This window comes from Cygnus olor, chromosome 5, assembly GCF_009769625.2.
Source record: "Cygnus olor isolate bCygOlo1 chromosome 5, bCygOlo1.pri.v2, whole genome shotgun sequence".
Lineage (NCBI taxonomy): Eukaryota > Metazoa > Chordata > Aves > Anseriformes > Anatidae > Cygnus > Cygnus olor.
This window is the reverse complement of record NC_049173.1, coordinates 16,866,191-16,891,170: the sequence shown is the minus strand read 5'-3', so window position 1 is coordinate 16,891,170 and position 24,980 is coordinate 16,866,191. Positions and strand designations below refer to the sequence as shown.

At 42.7% G+C, this 24,980-nt stretch overlaps 1 protein-coding gene across 7 annotated transcripts in view; it reads left to right on the top strand.

The window, feature by feature from the left end:
• Positions 1-4,348: 4,348 nt before the first annotated feature.
• The window catches only part of SLC24A4 (solute carrier family 24 member 4), a 93,109-nt gene continuing 72,477 nt past the window's right edge, over positions 4,349-24,980 (top strand). For 2 of the 7 annotated variants that reach the window (XM_040558708.1, XM_040558709.1), the window contains exons 1-2: positions 7,194-7,376; positions 9,536-9,646. In XM_040558708.1, the coding sequence (XP_040414642.1) occupies positions 7,229-7,376; positions 9,536-9,646 (259 nt within the window). In that variant the 5' untranslated portion in view covers positions 7,194-7,228. Of the gene's footprint in view, positions 6,064-7,089; positions 7,377-7,830; positions 7,932-9,535; positions 9,647-20,229; positions 20,450-24,980 lie in introns of those variants that run through there. The other 5 variants (XM_040558711.1, XM_040558710.1, XM_040558707.1 and 2 more) reach the window with 5 other exon arrangements.

Genomic DNA, 24,980 nt, shown 5'->3' with positions numbered 1-24,980 from the left:
CTCACTAACAGTTAAAAAAAGATGCTAGCCAAAGTAGGAGGTGTAAATTTTCTTAATGTTATTCACCATCATTTTATTTTAAAAGCTTTGATAGGCAGTCAAACAGCAATCTCAGTATCAAGATGGAAATTAAGTTTCAGAGACAGCCCACTCAACATTAGGGAGAGTTGCTATTGCCTCAGCAAAAGGGAGTGAACAGGCTGACCCGTCAGGGTTCCTCCAAGCATATGTTCCCCAAGCCTCCAAATAAAGGCAGTTCTCACCTTTTCAATATTGTGGTTTCAAGGACGTCAGTTGCCAGGACTTACATTCAGCACTTGCTTTTATACAGTTAGAAGTCTGCATTTTCTTATTTATTTATTTTTTACTGAGGATGCATGCCTACTTTTCTTTCCTTAATATTTTGATGTACCAATCTAATGAGGGAAAGGGGCTGCCCTGTTGAATCTCTCTCAGCTCCCCCAACAGGACTGGCACCAAACCTCTTCAGCCTCCAGGCTTTCAAGCACTGACATCAACCGAGGCTTTTTTGTGTGAGAATTCTCCGCAGCCGCCTCCTGTGTATTCGTACGATCAGAGCAGTCTGTGGTTTGGGCTAAAAACACATAGCTGATTTATTTTTATTTTTTTCTCACTGCAATGAATCAATTTTTGCTTAGTTAATGACCCTTCTCGTTCTGAGGGACTAGCAAAGGGGTTGGAAACAGATCCCAGTGGGTATGAAAGCTGCCGAAAAGCACGGTGTGGGAAGGTGTCTCCTCAGTATTTGTTTTGAATTTCACTGTATTTCGCAGGCATAGAAAAAAATTCCAGAAAGAAAACAAAAGGGGAATGTTTTATGGAACTGAATTTCATTTGTTTTATATGGGAGAGGAAGCCAATTACGGAGAGCAAATGAAGGTGTTGTACAGTGATGGAAGAGAGTGCTGCAGCCAGCCTGCAGAGTTTGACCAGCCAGAATCACTCACGTTCAGCATGATGCCACCTAACTAGATTCCTCACAGTTACCGTCAGGCACGGTCAAATTTCCTCAAGCCTCTGGGAATAAGGTTTAGAGTCAATAATAGGCTCTAACCCATGTGTAGATTTAAGGGGAGACTTGAAGATGAGGAAGTGCAGTTTACAGAGAGTGGAGCAAATGAAAAGATTTACACGGTGCCTAGAAGGTCAAGAGGTGAGGCCCAAGGTCTTGTGGAGCAAACAGAGAAAGCGACTCAGGGAAGCAGAGAAATAAGCAGAAGAGAAAGTGACTCTGAGGGCAAAGATGAACAGAAAATCACTGGCAAAATGTAAAGCCAGTAAAATCAGTTGAAGCTTGGATTTAGTGGAGGTAAGCAAGCCTGGGAAACTGAGAAAGACAGAAATGGTGTGTGTGCAGGGGAGGATATGCTGTGTAACAGAGTCCCTGTAATGTAACCCCCAGTTTGATATGGCTTTATGCATGCGCATGAGTTCTCCAAATCTGGCAAGCGTTTAAGCAGATGCCCATATCCCTGAGAAATCCAGTGGGCGTTAAATGTAGATGCTGTGATGAATTTGGAAGGCTCAGATGATATGGATTTAGGGAGACAAATACTGAGATTTTTTTTCTAACAAACCCTGCTTTTAAGCCAGATATTGATCAAAACCTTATGGGCAGAAGAACAACAGATTGAATCCTACCGATATGCAAATGTCTCTCATTCTCCTGCATGTAAATGCTAGGTTCTGCCTTCTCCTGAGGTGTGGTGTGGCTGGCAGCTGACATCCTCACCCTGCTCATGTGCCCAGCCTCTGTTGCTACATCTCGTTGAGTCTCTGCCTTCTGAGAAGTTCAGTGTTGGATCTGAGGAGGCAGGTAGAGAAACAAAAGCTTTTCTACTTGTGAGACATTTTGGTGGGTTTAGAGGTATGAATAGAGCCAACGCACGTAAATTAAATGTGTTAACAGCATATGTGGGACATCAATAGTCAAGTGATCTTATTTTGTTGTAGCTTAAAGTAGATCACATTAAGAGCCTAGATCTGGCTGGTATATTTTACTCTTCTTGTATAGCAAGATTATATGTAGCTACAGGTCTCCTTCCTGGGCTTGTGTGAGGTTGTCTGTGGCATGTAGGTTACGAGGAACTCTTGCTTGTCTCACCCTGCATGCTGTGGGAGAATCCCTTTACTGCCACTGAAACTCCAAAGCAAGGCCTGGGTAAGAATATGGCAGCTAGCTGAGTGCTGAACATGGGGTGTAACCGCTGATGCTCATCATAAATAGCAAGCAGCATTACCTGAGATTATAAAAAAAAAATCAGCAGTAGGAAGATTGTAAGTTATAAAAGGACAAGGGAGGATTTGGGTGAGTTAGAGGAAGATGTGGTTCCATATTACAGTGTGAGACTGACTTCTTGTTTGTAGCGTTAAAATTCCGGTTCGAGGTTAAGTGATTTATAAGTGGAAACAAAACAACAGCCCAAGTAAAACTACAGAAATAACTCTGTATTAAGAAAAACTTCTGCTTCTGAAGCCTGCAAAAGTACAATATGATAACACAGTGGCAACTGCACACTGGAATGGGAAAATGGATGGGAGAGAAAAATCTGAGAATGAGTAGAGAGGTGTTGAGGATGTTAGCACAGGGGTGAGTCCTTTAATGGGTACTACAGTTGAAGTTCCTCTCTAAATCCAGAAATGGCCCCAGTTCAGGGGTTTACCCGTTGCAGAGACTGGCAGAATCCTCAGTGCTGATCCCAAGATTGTATCTGCTTTGTAACCTTTAGGTACGGTTCAGCAAAGCACCTTTCACCAGCGCTTAAGGAACTAACTGGATATTCTTGCGTGATGTGTGGTGGCCGGAGATAAAGCTCAACATTTAAATATGGATGTGCTAACGTTCACTTTTGTTTTGACAAGTCATATTAGTGTGTGCTCCTTTTCTGAGGACCAGGTCCTAAACAAACACAGGATTGCTCCCTTTTTGACAGGAGGCTGATTACAGACAGCACTGAGCTAAGGTGCTCTCAGTGTGTCCCTTGTATGAAATACCTCGACCAAACAGCAAAAGCAGGACCAGTCTTCTCTCTCACCAACTCCTTTTCCTCTCACTTAGTTTTTACGGCTTTCAGGAGATTTTCTGCCTGTTTTTGAGGGAATTATGTTGGCTTTTCTTTGATTCCGTCTCTTGACCTTGGGAATACTGGGATGATACTGGGATTTTGGCTGTATCAGTTGGAAAGCTGGCCTTGCCCAGGCTCCTAGGGCTGGCTGGGTGCCACTCATAAATGATCACCTTGCAGTCCCCCGGGCTTCTCAGCTGATGCAGTCTCAGCTTTTCTGTGCTGCTACAGTCTTCATGGCAAACTAATAGCATCTCAGTTTCCAGCTACCCTGCTGTGCTGCTGCTGCTTTTCCTATTCCTTTTAGGGGGTGCCATAGAGAATTCATCCAAGCGTTATACTTCTCTTTTGACTCTCAGCAGCATCAATATTTTCTCCTTAGATGAGCTGATTTCATGGATCTCCTGTGAGACACTTCCCTAATTCAAAGCCTTTTGGCTGTTACTCAGTTCATGATACTAATTGTGCTTGAGATGAAAAACAAGCAAATTTGGCAGTGATAGCTGCAGCTAACATTAGTCGGTGCTTTTAGTGAGATATTTTAGTGTGGGACATACATGAAAGTTAAATTATCACAATGGTAAGCGCAATGACAAGAAAGACAGTTCCTTGTGTCTGGCTTTAAGCAGATAAATGCTATTTAATATTTTCGACCTCTGCACTTTGTTTTGATTATATTTCCCAAATACCTCTAATTTCCAACATGTAATTCTTTCAGGATTATTCCTAGATCTGGTCTGGAAAACATTTTGTTCTGATTATAATGGAGACAGTGAGCATCGGGAATATCACCAAACCACTCAATGTAAAGGCATTACTCAGAAAACCATGGGGGGTGTCTCATTTGTTTTTTCTTTTTTAAATACCATTAATGGAAAGATCCCACTGAATTTATAGACAGTTGTTCTTGTGGCAGTAAGAGATAATGATAATTTAAGATTGAAAAGTGAATAGAAGTGAATGTAATGACACCTTATCCACAAAACATTTTCTTTTTTGCCTCACCACTCATTTGTATGTAACATGGACATCTCAAATCAGAATAAAGCATTGGGATATCATTCCAGTAATGACCTCCATGCGCTCCAACAGACCCTCCAGGTAAGTCCTGCCAGCTGATGGGGGAGAGGTAACTGGATCTGAATTCTGTAGCACACTTCTTCTCTATCAGACAACCTATGCGAAGAGTTACCTGATACATTCCAGAGCAAACACCAAAATAAAAGTAATTGGGAAATTCTGTTCTTAAAGTTTAGCATTCAAGAGCAATTTTGAGGCTCCCCTGTGATCACCAGACTGATTAAAAATGCTAATCAGAAGCCTGTATGATTAGGAGATTAGTACAGTCTGAACTTTGATCTGCCTCATTTGTGTACAGAGAGAGAAGACACACACACACACACACACTCTCTCTCTCTCTCTCTCTCTCGCTTTGAGAACTGCTTTCATAGGTAGCAGGATTCCCAAAAGTCTCTTCTCCATCTCTCTCTCTCTGTTTCTTGCTTTCAGTTTCTCACAGGGACAGCCCCAGGGTTCCTGTAGTCACTAACTGTTACCTCCAAAACAGACAACTTTTTAACAGCCAGAAAAGAAAAATCAACCTATGTCCAAAAAGGCAATATTACACTTGCATTCCTGTAACTGACCATGTGCTTTGCTTTGATCCATGTGATTTTCATAGGACCTGACAGAATTAATGAAAATCCCTCACATGCGGAACTTAGGACCTCTAACAATTCTTCAACTCCATGCTCTTTGGGTAAACAACCTATAGACAGAAATATGGAATATCTGGGAGTCACAGCCGCACCTCCAGACCCAAATTTACCTCAGTTCCAGACAAACTTATCATTGCATGTCTTAATGCCAGTAGATCAGGAATGCTGTGGCTTTGATATGGACCAAAAGAAAATGTTCTCAGTGTAAAGAAGAAGTAAGAGAATAAGCTTGGTGAACATAAAAATCACAGGCAACCTCAGTCAGCTGTGGGGAGAGATGCAACAACCAGGACAGCCTCTCCAAAGCCCATGGCCCTGATCTGCCTTATCAGTGAAGCAGATAATGAGCTTGTGACATGTGGATACCGAAAAAACAACGATCCTCAGCAATTTCTTCCAGTGTCACCACCTTTATATTGCTAGATATAATCCTTGTGCAGAAGACTACATGCTTGTCAGCACCTCGACTCTTAACCACCAAGTAAGTGGATGGCAGCCTGATGTGCACATTGCCATTTCAGGTAGAAGGGGAGGCTTTAGTACTAAAAAGAGGTGATAAAAAGCCACACAAAGAATTACTTCTCAGGCATTATGGCATGCAGTGGCATCTAACCATACAGTGGTATCTCTACTGACATGGCTAACCAAAATCTTCAGTGGAGCCTAAAGGTTTTTGATGAAAAAAGTCTATTACAAATAATGGTCCTGCGCTAAAATCTTCGGTTGCAGACAAGGTAACCTAAGTGAGAATAGCCTATTAAGTGTTAAAAGGGCCCTTATTCAGATCCCCATGGCTCTGCTGCCTAATTAGACTGTAGGTTCCTCTGGTCAGGGGTGGCTTTCATCATTCCGAGTTCAACTGTGAGATTTCCTATGTGGGCATGGAGAGAAATAACAGGACACAAGCTGACTTGTAATCTTCTCTATTACCTTCCTTGTAGCAGCGTGCTGTTACTTCTGCTCTCTCAGCAGCTGTAAAGGGAATGAAAGACAAGGAGACCGCGGCATGTCTTCGTGCCACTCTTCTAACATGCACTTGTCTTCCTGCTTCAAGGTAAATCACAAAGTCAAAGGCCCATCAGAGCCTCGGTGCCCTTTCAGCCTGGACAGTTAAGGCTCCGATTTCTGTAGCTGTGTGTACGCAGGCAAGCAATGAGACTAAGACAACTGCTGCTCTTTGATTGCCCAGCTTGAGCAATTTCTTTGCATTGAGACAACTGGGCAGCCTTCTGCAGGAGTCTGTAGCAACTTCACATCAGGTCTGTACCACAGCACCCTCAGCGCTCTGTCACTGCTTCTTTGTGGAAGAAGTAACTCGTAAAGAGAAACAAACAAACACATTAGCAGGGGGAAGGGGAAGCGCAGAGGATTAGTGATATCCCGTGTGTCAAGGTTTGCTGTTGTAGGGTATTTTCATTATTTTTGATTAGAACATCTAATTGTTAGAAATAATGCCAGACACGAAACGAAGCACTGAGAGAGATCCAGGAAGAAGATTGCCAGAGATCCAGGGAAAGCTCGTGAAATGCCATTCGTTGTAAAGTAATACAATACAATAAAGTAATCCGTTGTAAAGGCTGCATGGGGAAGCCTGGGTGGGTTACCGATGGTGTGCCCAGGTTGGACACCCACAGCATTTCTGGGTGCCCTGAGGGGACGCAGAACCTGCGCTGCTCCCAGAAATCCTCTGAGACGTTCTCGTTGGGTAACGGGGAACGCTGATTTAATGAAAATACCAAATTTTAGCAAAAAAAAAGAAAAAAAACACCCTGGTTCAGGACATCATGGGACCGACCTCTGTTCCACACAGGGGTCGTTCTGCCGGCCGCCCAAGTCAGTCAGGCACAGCGGGGGCGCAGGCACTGCCGCCCGCGGCCCCCCAAAGCCCCGCTCCGGCGCAGGGGGCAGGATTAATTAATTTGGCCGCTTAATTTCACACCCCCCCGGGGACGCGCGTTGCCATGGGCTCCCGGGCAGCACCCGGAAAGTTGCCGGGGAGAGGCGGAGAGGAGAGGGGCGGGCGGGAGCTGAGGGGCCGGGTGCGCGCCGGGGCTCGCTGCCCGCTCCGCTACACTCAGCCGCCGAGCGCCGAGGGCAGGAGGGGAGAAACTTCCGAGCCGTCCGGGCGGGCAGGGGCCGCCTGGATGCCGCCTCCCCCCGGCGCAGGCAGCGGGGCGGCCGCCGCTCCGCTCCCTCCTCCCCCGGGGGCCGCGGGGCGCGGGGCTCGGCCCGGCCCCTGAGGGCGCCGCCTCCCGCCTCAGCCGCCGCCGCCCGCCCTTCGCCAACTGCCGCTCCCTGCCTCGCCGAGGCGCCGGGCAGCGGCTTCTCCCCGCGCCGCCGCCCGCCATGGAGCCGCCCGCGGGCAGCCGGCAGCCCTGAGCCCCGCTCTGCCCGCCGGCCCCGCGCCGCCCGCCCCTCGCCCGCATGGAGCCGCCGCTCGCCCCGCCGAAGACGGCGCTGCCCGTGCTGAGGAAAGTTCGCAGGAGGCGGGAGATGCTGCTGCAGCAGCTGGGCTTCATCTGCGCCATCCTCTTCTTCGCCTGGTGCATGTCCAGCCTGCTCTCCAGGCTGGGTGAGTGGCTCGGCAGCGGGGACCGGACGCTCCGGGCAGGGCAGGGGGCGGCGGGGTCGGGAGTTTGTGGCTGGGGGTGCCCCGGCTGCCTCAGGAGGGAGCCTGGGGCTGACACGGGGGTCTTGGGGCGGCTGGAGGCTCTGCACGGAGCCCGGTCCTTCCCGGTCGCTTCTGGTCCCGTCAGCCGCGGCCACCTCGCCCCGCTGACCCGTGGCCCCGAGCCTCCAGCAGGCGCGGCTGCCGCCGCTCCATCGCCTCTCTCCAACCTGCCCCAAATTACAGCTTGGATTTGTCAGGAAATTCGGTGTTTTGGGCAAGGAGCGGTGCCGACCTCGTGTTTTAGAGTCTGTTGCACCCGCTGCGCGAGTGCCATGTCGGTGAAGTGATGCGTTTGTCATCTGCATCGCTCCCGCTCGTGGGGTTTTGTTTTTGTTTTTCCACCTGCTGGCACAGTTTAGGCTGTAAACGTGCGACTTTGGGCCCATTTCCTGCAGCTTGCTTTGCATCCCCCAGCTGTGAAGTCTGAGGTTACTGGGACACCTCTTGGGCCCCTAGGTAGGACTGCCAACCTTCTGTGAGGGTTTAAGGACAAAATCAAACTAAGGCAAGAGCCCATCTCTGTGGTTCTTGTAACAATTAGGATGGGCCATCTGCTTAAATTACAGTTGAAGGTAAATTGTGAGCTTTAGGAGAAAAAATCCAGTGGAACTTTTCATATTTTGTAATGCTCTTGTCCTTAAATTATTACCTGTGATGTTTGAGATGTATCTGGGATGGCAACGAGCCATCCATACAAGAATTTAATGCCTTACACTATATTAGCATATAGCTTATCTTAAAACTTTCAGCATTTTTTAATTGTGGTTTCAGAATATACTCTTGCTTTATTTAGAACTGTTTGTCATGCCTGTGATTTTTTTTTTTTTCCTTGCAGTAGCGATATATTTTTGTAAATGTACTGGTTTGTGAAGGCAGCGAGTTGGGCTATGGTTATGTTTAGATGGTTTGAGGTTTTTGTTCCAGATAAAGGTTTTCCAGACATTTTTTGGGCTTGTGTGAAAAATGTCATGACTAATGAAAGTTCTTAATCTCTGTGGTTATCAGCTAAATCCCTGATAACCTAATTTTTGATGGTATGCTGCATCAGGTAGGCTTTTTTCTTTTCAGCCGGCTAATTTACAGTATATTGTATCCATAAACACTGACCATCTGTTCTTCGTGTTCCTTATAACTGTGGCAGCAGCCTATTTTAGCAAATACTCTAGCCAAACTAACTTTTCCAAGCTAGATTTTTTTTGTAACAGTCACTGTAGCAAACCACAAGCATTTTATGCTGACTGAGCATAAGTTGTAAGATCAGGCATGGAAGATTTTTTGTTATTAGAATATGTTCATTTGAAATAGCTCAGGTTGAAATGGAAGTGATTTAATTAAAGAAATTTGTTCTTCCTATGGTTATTATAATTGTATGCCCTGCGTTATCACAAGTGCTCCTCATGCACTGTATTCAGCTCTATCGAGTCTGCTTCTGGAATATGAGTTTAGGCATAAGCTCCCCTGACTTCTGAAGATGTTTCTCTTTCTTAAGACCTGTGAAGCTTCACAATGTTGTTATTTTTCATTTTCCTCAACAAATTATGCAGGGATTGATGTTATCATGTACACCCAACGCTGAAAAGACCGGCCCATTAATTCAGATAAAGCCAAAATACAACTGCAACTTGTGAATATGCATTTTTATATTTTAGAAATCAGTGATGTAATATATGCAAGTGCAGATGACTAAGATTATTGCTCATGTCAGCATAGCTGGTCTGGTTTCATCTGTAGGATCTGTAAATGTTGAGTTTCAAGGGTACAGGTTTCAGCATTTGCTTGCTGCAGAATGATTTTTGGGTCGTGGGTCATAGCCAGGTACTCTGATAGCCAGAACGTGCTGATGGCTCTGATACCGCACCTTCGTAGGTCCTTTTACCTTCTGTAGCTAGGAGCACCTGGCATACATATGTTGGCATGTGCCACAGTGGCACCTTCATTTTGCCACGTTCACCTTCTGATGGTCTGTCCATGGTCCTGGCTAGTGGGGGCATACAGTCCAGTTAAGCTGATAAAGGAAAAAACTGGTGACAGCAGACATAACCTCTTTCTATTTAATATAGGCCAAGAATCAACTGTTGCAGACAGACGTGTATTGTCAGAGACATGGAGGAATAGAAGATTGATGGCATCACCTAATGGGACACATGAAGGAAAGAACTGTACAGAGCCAGGTAAGATGGGAAAACTTTATCATGTCTTATAAGCTCTTGAGATGTATTGTGCAAGGCGGTCACGATGAAGCTGCAGTAAACATAAAAGTGGTAAACTTTAAAAAAAAAAAATAATAAAAGCATAACTATTCTATGCAGAGAGATTTTTTTTTGTGTGAAATATAATGTGATGACTATCTATCAAAGGTAAAAGTCAATATTCAGATGTATGTATGTTTTGGGGTTGTTCTGAGACTTGTGTTGACAATTTGATTTCTGAAGTTTTGTTTCTTTTGGTTATTATTCCTATCTAGCTAATGCTGTGCATATTGCACTGGTAATGAGAGAAGCACTCTTCTTGAAACTATAGGTAGTTAAACATACAGTGTTTGAGATACCACCTGAGCACAGTAATTTGTACTCATTACTGCTGTGAATTTAATCGGGTTTTGCTAGTTTAGTGATAAACTCTGTATTCAGAGTAGGAGTTCATATTTTGTGGAGGGAAATGAGGTAAGTAATATGGAAACCCTGAAACCCGTTTTACTTCAAGTTATCTGTCCTGGCCAGGGGATAATAATTGATTGAGAGCGGGGATAGATGACGCATTTTAATATCAATGTTAGTCCACAACACTTTCATCTTCCCATCTGTCTTTCCAGTGTATATTTCCTTTCTCTCTCTCTCCTTGCTTCTCTTTGGTTTACGGTGTGTGGGAGATGAGACATTTTGCCAATGGCACTAGCCAAATTAATTTAAAGTTCAGATTTTTTTTCTTTCGCAATATGACTCTTTGATCAACTACGGGATGACAGCAGAGTCTGTACCTTCTTGCAAATAGTGACAGCATGAGTTCTGGGATCCTGTCAGTCCCAGGCATTGAGAAGTTTGGAGCAGCATTCCCTTCTCTCAATTACATGTTTGTTATAATACTGAGGCAGCTATCGTATAGAGTCAGGGTTACTGCTGTGCTTATGCATTTTCTGAGAGGAATGGAAGAACATTGCTGAAACATTGCATCCAAAAGCATTAGCTCTATTGTCTTGATGTCGGGGCTTCTCTCTGCTTCTGTTAAGAACTTGGTGAGTTAGTTTACTGATGTTTGCATCTGTAACCTTATGATACTGTTGGTTTATCTGTCAAAGTTGTTCACAGATGAGAAAGAAGAAACATTGAGACCCTTTGTAAAGATGCAATTATTCTTGATGAATAGCCAGAGAATGCTATTTTTTCCTATTCCTATTGCAGTTTCATCTGCATATGTGGGTGTATCAATGTGATCATGCATGGACACATACTTGGCTGCACACTCAAAGCCAAGCCAACAAAGACCACAAAATTTTAAAGATGGATCAGAGAGATGCCCCTCAAACTTTTTGATGGGGATTTCCACTTGGAATAAATGAGAACTTATTTACAGTGATATGGTAAAACTGCTAAGAGAAAACATGTTTGTTTATAAATTGCAGTAGTGTGAGCAGTGCTGACTTCTCCAGATGTTTGGAACAAATCATAGGATCATAGAATGGCTTGAGTTGAAGGAACCTTAAAGATCATCTAGTTCCATCCCCCCTGCCGTGGGCATGCCCCATCCTATGGTTCAGCTCCCTCCAGTCCTTAAAAACTCTAAGGTCAGTTTAAGAATAACTGGATTAAATAAATACAGCTGGATCACTTGACTTGCTATATGAAATTCAGGTAGTTGAGGTGCACTTTTCTCTTCAACCACAAGAGCTGGACACATGGAAGCTGGGAGGCCCAAACATGCATCAGACTTCTGAGGTTTTTAGAAAACTATCATGAGACTTGTGTTAAATTTATGGTTTCTATTCATAGTGTTGGAATATGTCTTTCTTTTTAATAGGTGTTTCTTCAGTTAGAACACAGATTTACAGATCAGACGTGTCACAGGATTGCAATTGTGGCATTTTCAGTCACTTCCTGTTATTCTGTAGCTATGTGCAGCTTATCTCTCTGGATCTTCTGCAGCTGAAGGGGGGATTTAGATGCTGCAAGAGTGCCTAGATGTAAGATAGCTACAAATAAGGGGAACATCTGAAAACTAATGAAACTGATGCTTGTTGGACAAGAATGGGTTTGTAAGAACCCACAATTGTTATTGCTCAGTAGTAACTTCTGCAGATTTTTTTTTCTTTTTGGTTCCTGTCTGGTAGCCGGAGATAGAGATTTGCAGTGTGATGAGAAGAAGGTACAGTGACCTAAAACCTATCAAAAAGGAACAAGTAGAATAGCTCATCTCCATGATAATGCGGCTTGCGTAACCCTGTGACTACATCTGGGGAAAGCAGTCACAGGCTAAGTGACTTGGCTAAGAGACCAAGTGAAGTGAAAGGCTAAGAGACTTGATTGAGATCACATGGAAAATTGGTGGAAAAATGTGGGTTTTCAGTTGGAACAAGCAAACTTTCACTCATCCCAGAAAACCACCCTTCTAAATTTAATGAAAATCTCAGGAATGTGTTGTCAAACATTTTGAATGTCTGGTTGTTGATTTTATTTTTCATCTTAAAAACAGACAGTTATTAGGCATGTATGTGTTGTATGAATATGGTGCTCTGTATGGACTCCCTTATAGGAAGTACTTATTCTTACCTATGCCATTTTTGTACCTCCTTTAAGCACTAGGGGCTCTACAGATGCATGGGTGTGTGTGTGGTACATAGCAGTTTCCTTGTGTTAGGTGGATGTTTCTCTATATGTGTTTAGGATACAAGAACTTCATACCTCGGGGAATGCAAGTTCTTGCTGAGAGCCTGTTAATCCTTTGTGTCATTGCAGTGCTGTTGCTGTGCTCCCTTTTTATTAGCTTCCCACACAAGTCTGCAGCTTTACTTCTCTTTTCCCAAAGGCTTTCAACAAAGTTAATTTATTTACCACTTCATCCCCTTTTCTTGCTTACATGCAAATAAAAAAAATCCCCAGTTGTCAGAAGTTGCAGCTATAGAAGTTTATAAGACCATGAAAGCCTTGCAGTTCATGACAGTGGTAAGAAATGCTCATACTTGGTTGAATACATCTTGGGGGGAAAAAAACTCCATAAGCCTCTGGTAGTAATGTTAGAAGCCTTTGGAAACTGCTGTCTGCTAGAAGCTCAGATGGCCTACGCTGTATGAGATTGTCTCATTTACAGGAGTAGATGATTTTGTATTGTGTTCTTCTGGAAACGTTATTAATACTTCTGAGGCTATTGTATCAGAATAAAAAAACCCCTTTGAAGTCTTTGCAATGTTGCTCTAAATAAGAACCCCAATGCTCTGATGAAGGAAAGGAAAAAATATATGTGTGGATGTGTTTATGTGTGTGTTTGTATGTAAAGAGGGATGAAGGACGGGGAGAAGGTAGCAATTTATTTGTTAGTAATATAGAACTAGAGGGGAAAGGTTTGTCTGACATTTGGAGGCTAGAGGGACTGATATTCATGAATATCTTAAAGGATGCTACATGCTTTTTCAGATGGTAACTGTTCTGCAGTCCTAGGCAGCTATAGGTCCTACTGATCCCATAAGGGCAACGACAGAACTGTAGGTCGGCGCAGGAAGGAGATGGAGCACTCGTGAGCACCAAGCCAACCCCAGTTCTCATCCGGACTAACAGCGAAGTTAGTGTGCTGTATAGCAATTTTCCATTAAAGATTCTGGCTTGAAACTCCCTGTTGGAAGCTCCTCTGCCATGAAAAGGTACAGCTGGTGGTGGCCAGTGCCATGACAGCGGGCATGAAGTGGAAGGCAAAAGGCTCTGACCCTGACACTTCAGCTGACCCTGACTTAAAGCAAAGTGATCAGAAAGGGAGAGTCGACGTCGTTAGTGTCTTCACAGATCTCATTAGTTTGCAACCAATTTTCTTGCCTTACCCAAACTCCCGGTTCCATCTGCCATCAGCTCGCTAGCTTGCGGTGCCATCTGCCCAGCGAGTCAGATTTATAGCTCCCCTGCTCCTGTGGCTCGCCTCTTGTTTCAAGATGTTCCCACGATCTCCGTGTCTTCCAGAACTCTGAGTAACGCTTCGAGAGCGGCCGTGAGCAGGGGTGACCGGGTGCTGCGGTGTTTGTAGCCGCGTGGCTGTGCTGGATCATGCTAGGCTAGCAACAATTGGTCTGGGTTCCTTTCCATTGTGAATGTTATCAAGTCATCTCTGTATACATCACAGAGAATGCTTTAATGACTTGCTGTGAATTAGAAATTTCTGTTGCAGTCTTCTGACGCTAGTCAGTGGGCTGCCTTGAAACTGAAGAGTCGGGGGGCTTTCCTGTCCAGAGGTTTGTCAGCCACGGACAGTTCATGAGCTGCATTGATTTTAAGCAACTGGGGATTTGGTTCCAGTGTGCTCCTCCTATTGTTATCGGTGGGTAATGATGAATTGTGGGTTGGGGGGAAAGGCAGAGGTTAGCATTTCTTTCTGAGTCATGCTGCCTTTTTACTTTAGAATTAAAAGGCACATTGTAGTAATGCTTGCTGTTCCTGCAGTGAGAGAAAAAGAATCAGTCCTCCACAGCGAAATAAAGTGTGTTTCCCAGCAGCATGTGTGTAACTTGAGTTCAGAGTCAGGATCAAAAGTCATTAAGTCTGTGTATATTTTACACTGCTAGTTATTCAAACCTCGGGGACTCATGTAGAATGTGATGCATTGTAGAGAAACTCCAGAAGTCTCTATGTACCGTAGAGAATACAAGAGCCTGTTACTTTTTCTGCAAAAATCAATGATGGTGTTCTCACTGACTAGAGGAGACAAGACTGACTCTTCCAAGTAATTTTCCAAAATGACAGAAAAAGCTACTTCGTGTACAGTCAAGACACTATAGGAAGCATTGTTTTCCCTCATTTTTTTTAATAAAAAGTAGTGCTTAGTTAGATGCATCGTTCTCAGTATGTGGGATTTATGTCATTTTTTTCTTAATCCGTATAGACTCCTTAGCGTGTAAGATCATAAACTCTGTGTATTAAATGCTGTTCTAAACATACTTTCATTGCTGGTGGAATATGTCATTTTGTGCTAAGTATTTTTTTAAACAATGTGATAATATATATTTCTTTTAAACAATTTGCTCGTGATCTTCACTAGATCAAAATTCCATTTTGTAACAGGGATAAGTGTCTTAGACCCTCATTTTTAAGGTGGTATTTCTAATAATTTCACTGTAACCCATTGTTTCATGAGCAGTACAAATTGGTAAGCTCAGCATGACCTGAAGGTTCTTTCACTGTGCATTCACACAGTGCCTAGCACAGCAAGACTATATCTGACTGAGGTAATACAGACAATAACAGTGTTATTTGCAAATATTCCTCCCCAGCCTTTCATAATCAGTCAGACTTTTTCTCTGCCCTGATGCATAGAAAATGTGCAGCTGTTGTGGTATGATAGATTCACTGATAGTCTATACATTTTGACTTAAAATATTTCTTTATTCACATGTTTTATGTGAATAAAGAAAGAACAGGAAATTTATCAGCCTTAAATATTCTAGTCTTGTGTTGGTCTAAAAGAAAATGAAAATGAGGAAAGTTTTTTAAAAAAATCTTATTTGCTCATATGAATATGGCATTCAGATATATAGGTGCAATGTCCAGCAAATGCGTACGTACACGTGCACAGATGCATGTATTTATGTAGTGGAAGACTTACTAACCAGCTGGCATATCACTTATTTCTGTAGCCAATTGTCATATGCTTGTAAGGTTTCTTTGCTTTGTTTTTGTTTTGATTAAAAAAAAAGTTGCTAGACTCACTCTTGTCCCTGTAGATGCTGAGCAGTAAACTTTATTGATTGTGATCTCATTTGGATGGTTTCTGTTTGCAGGGCGAGATAGATGTGTGATGATTTGAAACCACTTTAAGTGGATGAGTTGAGGGCAAATGACAAACGTGTAATGGCAAGTTTTCCATGTGTGGCTCCCAAGGTCTCCTGTTCAGAATTCACACCTACATTTAGGTTGAACTTCTCACACTCTTTGCCCGGCTTATCGATGTGAGTATTTGAAGGGCCGGCAGGTGGATGTCATTGAAGTTAATTAGGATTTTAATTTTTTTTTTTGTGAACCAGGTTAGGAAATACGCTTTGTTTGAAGCTGAAATTTCAAAAATAACCAACCTTCTCTCTGAGCTGTTCATTTTATAGCAGTGTATTAATACTGACATCCAAACTGGTTGAAAGAAATGAGACAAACATCTCTCTGTGCTTGGCTTAACCTGCCAGCGGCATCCCCTGGAGAGCTGAGAACAGAAAACGAACTCCAGGGTAATTTATCCATTTCCCCAGGTCTAGGCGCCAAATTTGCAGGAAGTAGTTTACCACACAGCAAATAAGTGTCTGACTAAAATGCCAGTTAGAGATGTAGTAAACAAGAGCAAATGAAGCAAAATGAAATACAAATTAATTTATTACTGTATATTCTTAAACCTAATTAAGATGTTACCTGCTATAATCTTTATTTCACATGATTCATTTTTATTTACAGTTGGTTTTGCTCCAGTTAAAGCACACTTTGGATTATAATTTTTACAAGGTGTGTCTTTTCTCTGAAACAAAGAAGTAGGCTTGAAGTGAAGATGATGTTTGAGCAGAAGGTTGGGTTAATCTGACCTCTGTTTTCCTATGATCTGGTATAGACCATACAAAGAATACAAGGAGTTACATTTCACTTGGAACATATTTGAAATCCTGACTTGGAGATTTCAAAGTCAAAGTTAACAAGACTGGTACAGCCAGGTCTCCGTGGTCTCGCTGAATATCTCGCCCTTAATGTGGGACTATGCATGTGTATTTGGGTCTGTTTCTCACTCGTATGACCATGCAGACAGACCTTTCTATGTGGAAGTCTGCTCCGTTTTCCACCCACAGAAAATCTTGCTGTTGGTATAAAAGGCATGTTTAAATTTACCCATCCTCATCTATGGCAGTTTCCTTTTCACTCCTTACTTTTCACCTGTCTGTGATGTCTTGCCATGTACTGCAGCTGAGACAGAAAAAGCTGCTCTCTTACTTCGTGTCATGCACAGTTATCACCACACCTTGCTCTAGTCTTGGAGGAGACGGGTTGGAAAGGCATTGCAAATCAGTCTGTGTGAGCATTAATCCATACCCTGGGGGTTGGCCTAGGATAGCATCTTTACGAGACACTGCATTGTTTGATGTTAAAACACTGGCTTCATTACTTGCTAGCGTAATTTAATTGACTGTAAAGAAAGAAAAGAGAACGTTTTTCATTAGAAGTTGTAAGTGGGCACCAGCCATGCTTAGATGGCAGTGGTTTGTAGCCAATTTTAGGCTAGCTGACATGTTTCATTGCAAGAACTTGCTTGAATTGCTTGTAGTTTTGGCAGACTTAAAGCATTTGAAGCTGTTATGGTGAGTGTTTGCTTCACATGGATTGCTATTTTAATAGGAAATGTAAAAGAGAAGTGTGAGTGCTTTTGTGTGGCCAGCTTGATAAATTTTAAACAGCCTGTAAGCTGTATAAAAAGCAACCAAACAAGCAACCCCATTTTCTTCCCCTCAAAGAGCCACTTGTTATGTCACTGATGCATACATAATTGTAGACTAAAACTCAGAATTACCAGCTTTGAAGTTGTTCTGAGTCACTTTTGTGGCTATCTGAAGTTTCTGAAGCATCTACCTTTGGTGAGTCTGTGTTTAGTCCCGTGAGTTGTAGAACACCGCGGAGAGCAAAGATGCTGTCTCCGTGCTTTCAGCGTCTCACGGTCCGTAGTTTGGACCACACAATGTGGAGGATTCAGGTGAAACTGGACAAGAACAGGACTGGGCTGCAGGGAAGTGGATTGTGGAAAGGAGCCGCAGGTAGAAAATAGTCACCAGAAGTTTCAAGAGGGATAGAGAAACTTGGGATTTAGAGTTGAGTGGTAGGAAAATTAAGGTTATCCAGAGTTGGGGACTGGAGTTGGAGGATAGGTGAAAAGGATGCAAAATCAAGAGTGGAAGGAGGCTGAATTTGGATAATGAACCATGGGAGAATCCTGGCAATAGCAGGGCAAGGAGGCTGGCCCTGTGGACCAGTAAGTAGAGAAAGTGATAAAAGGGGTAAGAGAAGTGAAAGTGCAGTGAGAAGTTTGGTTTGGGCTGGGCAAGGAGTCCAGAATGAAAAGCAACAGGAGGCTCTAAAAAGAGCTTGAGTTACAGAAGGGCTACACTTTAGCCTTGTGTTTGGCACATAAAACTGGAAACGTTCACAGTTTATATTCTTTTTTTTTTTTTTTTTGCATGGGTTGGGCATGCATTTTCAGAGCCTGTACTGGTGGGAGCACCTAGGTACAAAGCGATGTAGAAAGCTCCACCCAAACCAGACCTTCCTGAGCCTCAGTTCTGTCTCTGAACCTCAGCGTTTGTTTCAAGGGCCAAAACGACTGATTTAAAAATATACTTAGGCATGGTGTGCAATTTCGCTACGGTAAATTTTAAACTTTGTTCTGCTAATATTTTTGACAAGAACCCTCATTAATTGAATTATTTTATCAGAAGTTACACAATTTTTGTGTACATTTCTGTCACCGTATCCATTACTAGACGTGGTTACCCACCTTAGCAGGCTGAAAATATTCCATGAACCTGCTGACAATTAAACTGGCATCACTCCTGTTCTATAGCAAGGCAAACCCCTCAGGCAATAAAGAGTGATGGTTTCCTTTATTCTTTAAAGTTGACAGACATTGAAGACGTTATAGTAGAAAACATATTAGCCTTAGAAAGTGTGAGTCAAATTCATTCCTGCTGGGACTCTGCTGATAAGGTGAAGTACAGCAGAGCAGACACTTCAGGTAGGATGCAGGCTGTGTGTCTATCTGCTTGCTCAATTGTTTCCTTTTTTACAACATTAAGTTAATGGTTTCGTGTTAATGACAGGTGCTGGATTAACGATTTTAAGAGTGACATTCTCTACCCGTGCAGGGGAACGGTGGCCAATGTGCCTCCATCCTTCCTGCCAACACAAAAGATTTAGACTTTGCCTGTTCAGTTTCCACCCATGCTTGCTTTTTGGGCTATTCTCAGAGATTGCTGACACCTGATGACTTTTTTCTTTTCCTTGCATATGATGCAGTCACTTGTTCAGTGGGTTGAGGGTAACGTGACTGGATCTATTGTGTGGAGGGATTTCAACCTTTCAATAGCGAGATGTCAAGATTCACAGATGGTGGGAAATTTCTCAACTTTGGGAATGATGAAGTTAAAATGGATGAAACTGTGTTTAGAAGCTCAAAGAGGCTGAAATGGGAAAAAATAGATTTTTTTTTCCTTTATTGTGAATCAGCATGTGCTTTGAATTTTGAGTTCCTAGCCCAAAATACAGACTCCCAAAGAGAGGGAGGCATTGTTCATTAAGGCATCTGGGAGCATATCTGTGCTGCTGTACACTGCCTTAACTCCACAGTGTCATTGCAGCCATGGCAGCTACAGCAGAAGAGGTTCTGCCCTGCAGATTTGTTGCTGGACGGTGAGATACTGCTTCTGGATTAATTCTCTGAACGTAATTATTCTCTGGTGAGAACCATTTCTGTTCAAACACTTTCCGTGCCTTCATAAGGGTTGCATTCCTAGCCTGCTTGTGTTGCATTTCTTTAAATCTTTTGTCAGGATCTTTGGCTTCTGCTGTAGCCTGAAATTGTAAGGCTTTTTCTCACCTTACGCTTTTCACAGGCCTTCCCCTTCCCTGTCGCTGCTAGCCTTTCTCTGCTTCCTTTACCTGCACTCAAACACTGAGATGAATTCCCAGTGTCCATTTGCCTTTTCTTACTGTCTTTGTGCTGCCCCTCGCAGATCAGTATGTGCAAGAAACTATCTGGAAGGCTGTAATTCTCTCCTTTTTTGAATCTCTGCTCATGAGCCGTGAGTATCACGGTGCTCTCAGGAGATCAGCCCGCCAGGTTTGGCTACACTGGGAACAAGTCAGAGCTGGCATAGTCATTAGTCCTATTTCAGTCAGGAGCAGAGGATCTGCCAGTTTAGGGTGGAGGAAGAAGAGGAGGGTCCCTCTAGGGCTGTAGTGTTGTCTGTCCTTGTTGAGATGCAGTGGTGGTCCCAAAGAGCCTGCATGGAAATGGACGTGGAAAAGGAAAAAGAAGGAAAGAGGCAAAGTGAGTCACCCAAAGTCTGCAGAGAGGGTCAGTAGCTAAGCTGCATTTTTTTTTTTTTTACCCTTAAATTGCAGCCATACTAAATTGATTGAGCAGGGAACTTTTGTTGCTACCACCATCATCTCTCTGCCATCCTTCCTGATCAGCTCATCGTCATTTGACTCCTCTATTGTACTTTTTTTTTTCACGAGAAACAAAACTTTTCACAACAGAGATCCCCCCGCCTTGTATGTTTTTACAAAGTCAAAAAGAAGGGGCACCATTACCAGCTACACCGTACCATTACTGGTATCAGTGGGGCAAGGGTGTGCCTAGACCAGCTTTGGCACACTGAATGGTTTTGGTTTATGGTGATACCCAAGGGTTGTCAAGTGAAGTATCCAACTTGCCTCAGGGAAGTGAAGTTTTAGCATTGCCAGCCAGTCCCACCAGCTGGTAATTGCTGCGTAAGGCAGCATTCAGCTGTTTCCCTTTCTCCTCCCTTTAAAGGGAGAAGGACCAACAGAAGATCCTTGGAACATGTAGATCTTTTCAGTTGTTCTGACATGGGAGTGAGAAGGACTACAGCTGCTGTCCACGGAGATGCCAGCAAGTGGTTTTCAAGCTGAAGGAACAACCTGGATCCTGAGAAGGAGGCAGAGAAAGAAAATAGTGACAAGGGAAGCTGCTGTGTTTATGGTTGTACCACTGGGCGATATTTTGTGGAAGAGGGAAAACAGGTTGGTAACACTCTGAGAGAGAGACTGCATTAAATATCAACTGTATCAATTGTATTGACTGTAGCTGACTTCTGAGTGTGGAAAGAGAACAAGTAAAAGTAATTCAAATTTGAAGTGAGTTATGTTTTCTTTAAATTCTGTATGTGTTTACTGTGGTTATTTGGTCTACCAGGGTTGATTAGTGTGACAGTACCTGGTAGGAGAGTTCTTACTTGGAAAGACTATCTGGGATCATCTCCAGAACTGCTTTAATCTGTGGATATTCAGGGCAACTAAGTTTAGTAAGTACTGCTTAGGTAATTAAAGGTTGGAGCTGGGTTGCTTTCTCTGCAAGACAACAGACTGGTAAAGGGAAGTCAACTTGATTCACCTGCTGCATGGGCCACAGTCTGTTCCCACCCGACTCAAAGTTTGCCTTTCTAATGAGCTAAGGGGGGCTGATGGTAAAAATACTGTTGTTCTTCATGTAGTCTTGGAGGTTGCACAGCGAGCACAGTTTGCTGATGTTGAAAGATGTATTTATAACTGCTTTTGAAACAATGCAATCTTGACTTTAAAAAGTTTGCTTTTAAAAATTGCGGACTGGCTAAAGAATAAAGTCTCTGCTAAACATCTACTTGTGAAATTCTCTTTACTTAGTACCTGCTTCACTAGCTGGTACCTATAAATGACTGTAGAAGACCGATTTGTACATGCAGAAGAGAAGTTAAATTGAAAAAACAACAGTTGCTGTGATCATACAAACTCTTCTGGGTCTTAAAAAGTGCTGTTTCTACAGGCTCAGTGGCTTTGAAATTGTTCATATTTTGTGGACAGCATTAAATTATTTGTAGAATCTTTTGGTTTTGTTGAACAATTTCAAAATTCAATGTTTTGTCGTCCATCCCTGCCCCTGCAGGGCTGAATGCTATGTAAATGCCACCGGCAACACTGGTCTTCTGGGATGAGACTGCAGGTGGGATGGGAGTAGTGATGCATGTGTTATGTGCTTCTTAAGGAAAAAATGAGCCTCTTCACAACTAGAATCCTGCCCTTCCATCCAGTAACTGCTTCCAAGTGCTCTGGTCCTACCACGTTGCTGACTCTGGATCAGACTATGAGAGCTGAGCACTGCTGAGCAGCTCTGAGGAGGAGAGATTGCACCGCCTCTGCCAGATACTCCTTGACAGGGACCCAGCTGGGATCTGTGGGTCAAATCTACCCTTCTTCAAAGGGTTTTCAGCTATGGAGACTGACTAAGCACATCTGAAGGCTTGTGGAAGAGGTAAGGACCTCCTGTATCCAAAGCACAGGGTGGAAAATGGCTGTTTGACAGCCTTGGCTCTGTGCCTGTCAGAGCTACAGAGCTTAGCCTTGTGGCATCTCACTTTGCTCAGGCTGTGGTAGGGGATGATATCCCGTGATTCTGGAGGGTCTACAGACCTGACCCCAAACCAGAGTCTTGCTCATTGTTATAAAAAGTAGATTCTCGTATATATAATATTTTAATAGAAAACTAGCTTCCATCCCTGTAGTAAATGAAGATGGTTTTCTGCTTGTCTTATTTGTCTTATTTACTGCAGAAGACCAGATCCAGTGCTTCAGCATGGCATGGGGACCAGGAAATCCTCAGTTCCAGCTGTGGCTGCAGCAGTGACTGCTCTCTGTGACTCTGCCTATATTCCTTCACTCCACAAAGCATTTTTTTTTTCTTTCCCAGGGAACAAAAAAATTAATTGATTTCCAGCTGGGAACCTAGATCCCTTTATCCCTTTTACAAATATTATCCAGTTAGCTTGGGCTCTGACCATGAAAAGCATCTTTATAATACTAAGCCTTTCTCTTGGGAGAGAATGAAGATGATCCTGGATTCCTTAATGGCAGACTGACACCTACTTAGGTGCCACGTTATAGTGTCTGATCTAGAGTGAATGTAAACATGGTGTAGCTTGTCAGGGAAGCATTTGTCTCTTACCCTCAAATTATTCAGTTCATTGCTCTGATATGTATTTTTTTTATCCTAAATATGTAATTTTACAGGCAGAAAAAGGAGCAACGGTATCTTTAATATGGGGAAGAACAAATGGATTGCATGTTTTAGAATAGTGCATCAAATTAGGTATTTACAGGAGTAAAAAATTCAAAGTTTTACAGTCATTATGTTTACAATGAGTGCATTTATATCTGGTAGTAATACCTTTGTGTGTTAAAGACACAGTAGTCATTCTTTTATAAGGGTAATTACTAAAAAATGATCTTTTTCTTCTTAATGTAAACGGCATAGCAAACCCACCCGTGACTTGCTATTTTAGTTGCAGAGTGACTTTATGCACTTAATCTTGGCGAGGCAACTTGGATCGTGTTATTTAACAGCCATGGATAAAAGCCTCTTGCAATTATGAGATTAACCAGAGTTACACTATGTTTTGATTCCCCCTGAAGTCCAGCGTGTGAATACGTGTGTGTTTTGATGAGACGTGTCTGACTCCCCCCCTCTTTTTTTTTCTTTCTCCTGTTTGCTTTAGAAAAGGACTTCGTTAGCTGAAAGACTTTCTTAGAATTTAAAAGGCTTAAATTCCACGTGTGCTCCTTCAGAGGCTGCTGTGAGTGCCAGGCAGCTTTACCACTGCAAAGTAACAGAAGCCAAGAATAGGAATTTGGCTTTGCTGGCTGGTGAGCTGCGTGGTCTATGTTTTATGAGAAAATGCTTCAGATTGTTTGATTCTCTTTGAAACAAACTTGGGAAAGGAGTGTGCTCCCTCTCTCTTCTGGGAAAAAGTTGACTCGCCAATACATAAAGAATGAAACACAAAAATAAAACTATGAGAACAATCATACCGTTGTGTGAGGTATATAGGGAAGATAAAAATCTTTAGAATTTCTGCCCCCCTTTTTTCTTCTTCCCTTTTTTTTTTTTTTCCAGGCCTGCCAAAAGTTAATGCTAACTGTAAAATAGCTCTGGCTTTGTAAATCATAATGCATCACTTTATTTATTTGTTCTTGTCTAAATCACTGAACTTTATGATCTAAAATTATTTTTTATGGGGAAATATCTGTCGATTCCAATGCTTGAAAACAGGGACAGGCTTGCTTTTGTAAAATCAGCACAGCTAGTATTTCTTGCTGTTGTGTAACAGCTATTGATGTGGCACTAGAATTTAAACTTCAGAAAAAGTTGATTAGTGTAAACCTCCCACGTAGTGTTGAGGACAGGCTGGAGTGACATCTCTGCTAAAGTGAAATGACCCTCACATACATGATTGCACTTCAGTATTACAGAAATAGTCCTATCTCTCAAAGTTAATCTTCTAAATGTATGTCTGGATTTAGAGATCTATATTTATTTACTTCTGGTGTTTGGATTAATTTTTCATTTGACTGATTGGCATCTTTCTTTTTGTCCACATTTTGGAAACTGAGACTATGGGGTGGACTTGTGCAGTGGCAGTAACAGGACGCAGGCAGACAGCAGTCCCTGAGGATCTGTTTTTGTCCCAGGATGAAGTTGTCAAGAACTGGAAGTTTGTTAGGCTATTCAAGACTGAAATGAGTTCACTTTAGTCTGAAAGGCAGATTTTAAAGTATACTTGTAGTAGATTCATGATTTTGCTTGACTGACTTGAGCAAACATTTTGATTCAGTACCGCATTTATACACAAGTCTAAAAGTTAAATGTAATTAAACTGAAATCAAAGTTGTTGGTCCTTTCTTGGACTGGGACATTTCCACTGCCTTGATTATTGATTGGTAAAAATCATTCAAGTTTCAGCCTGTGTTCAGGCAAAATAGGGAATCAAAGAATTGTGCAGGAACCAAGGGGTTTGAGTTTCGTTGTCGTTTGTTTTTTTTTCCAAAATAATTCAGTGGTGTGACCCTACTGGCTCTTTCTAAGCCACTGTTGACATCAGTAGGACTTTGTACATAGCAAATGCAGCATTGGCCTGCTTCATCTAGCAGGAGCTAGGGTTTCTCTGCTGGTGTTTAAGGACAGACCCATGAAAGAAACGTGCATCAGAATACATGTAAGTGCATTAAACGGGTTTTTAGTGATCCTCATTAACTCCTCGCTCTAGCCCAATGTGATGGAGCATGGTGCCATTTGAGTTTCACTTTCTACAGACACAAGTCAGGCTAGTGGCAGTAAGAGCATGGTAAGAATGGCAAGAACTGCCTTGACTGGGTCAAAGGAGTCAATATCCATCTAACTCCTCACAGTGAAGCTGACAATACAGTCACAAGACAGCCCTGAGTGAAAGTAAGTGGTGACTCAAGTTATCAATAGCTTGAAATCAGTGTGACTAAGCTAGTAATATCTAGAAGTTTGAGGGGAAATGTGTGTATTTACCATGTGTATCAGTGTTTTATCAGTAGTGTACATTAGTTGCCCTCAGCTGCATTTTTTTTTGTCCTGACATTCTTAAGAATTGTTACCTAAAATGGGGGGGGAGAGTTTTTGTTTTTCTGTCTCCTATATTTACATGATCTGCATAGCTAGTGTGTGAGCTGACCATCTAATGACCTTTAGAAATGCAGCCTTTGGAGAGATGAAGAG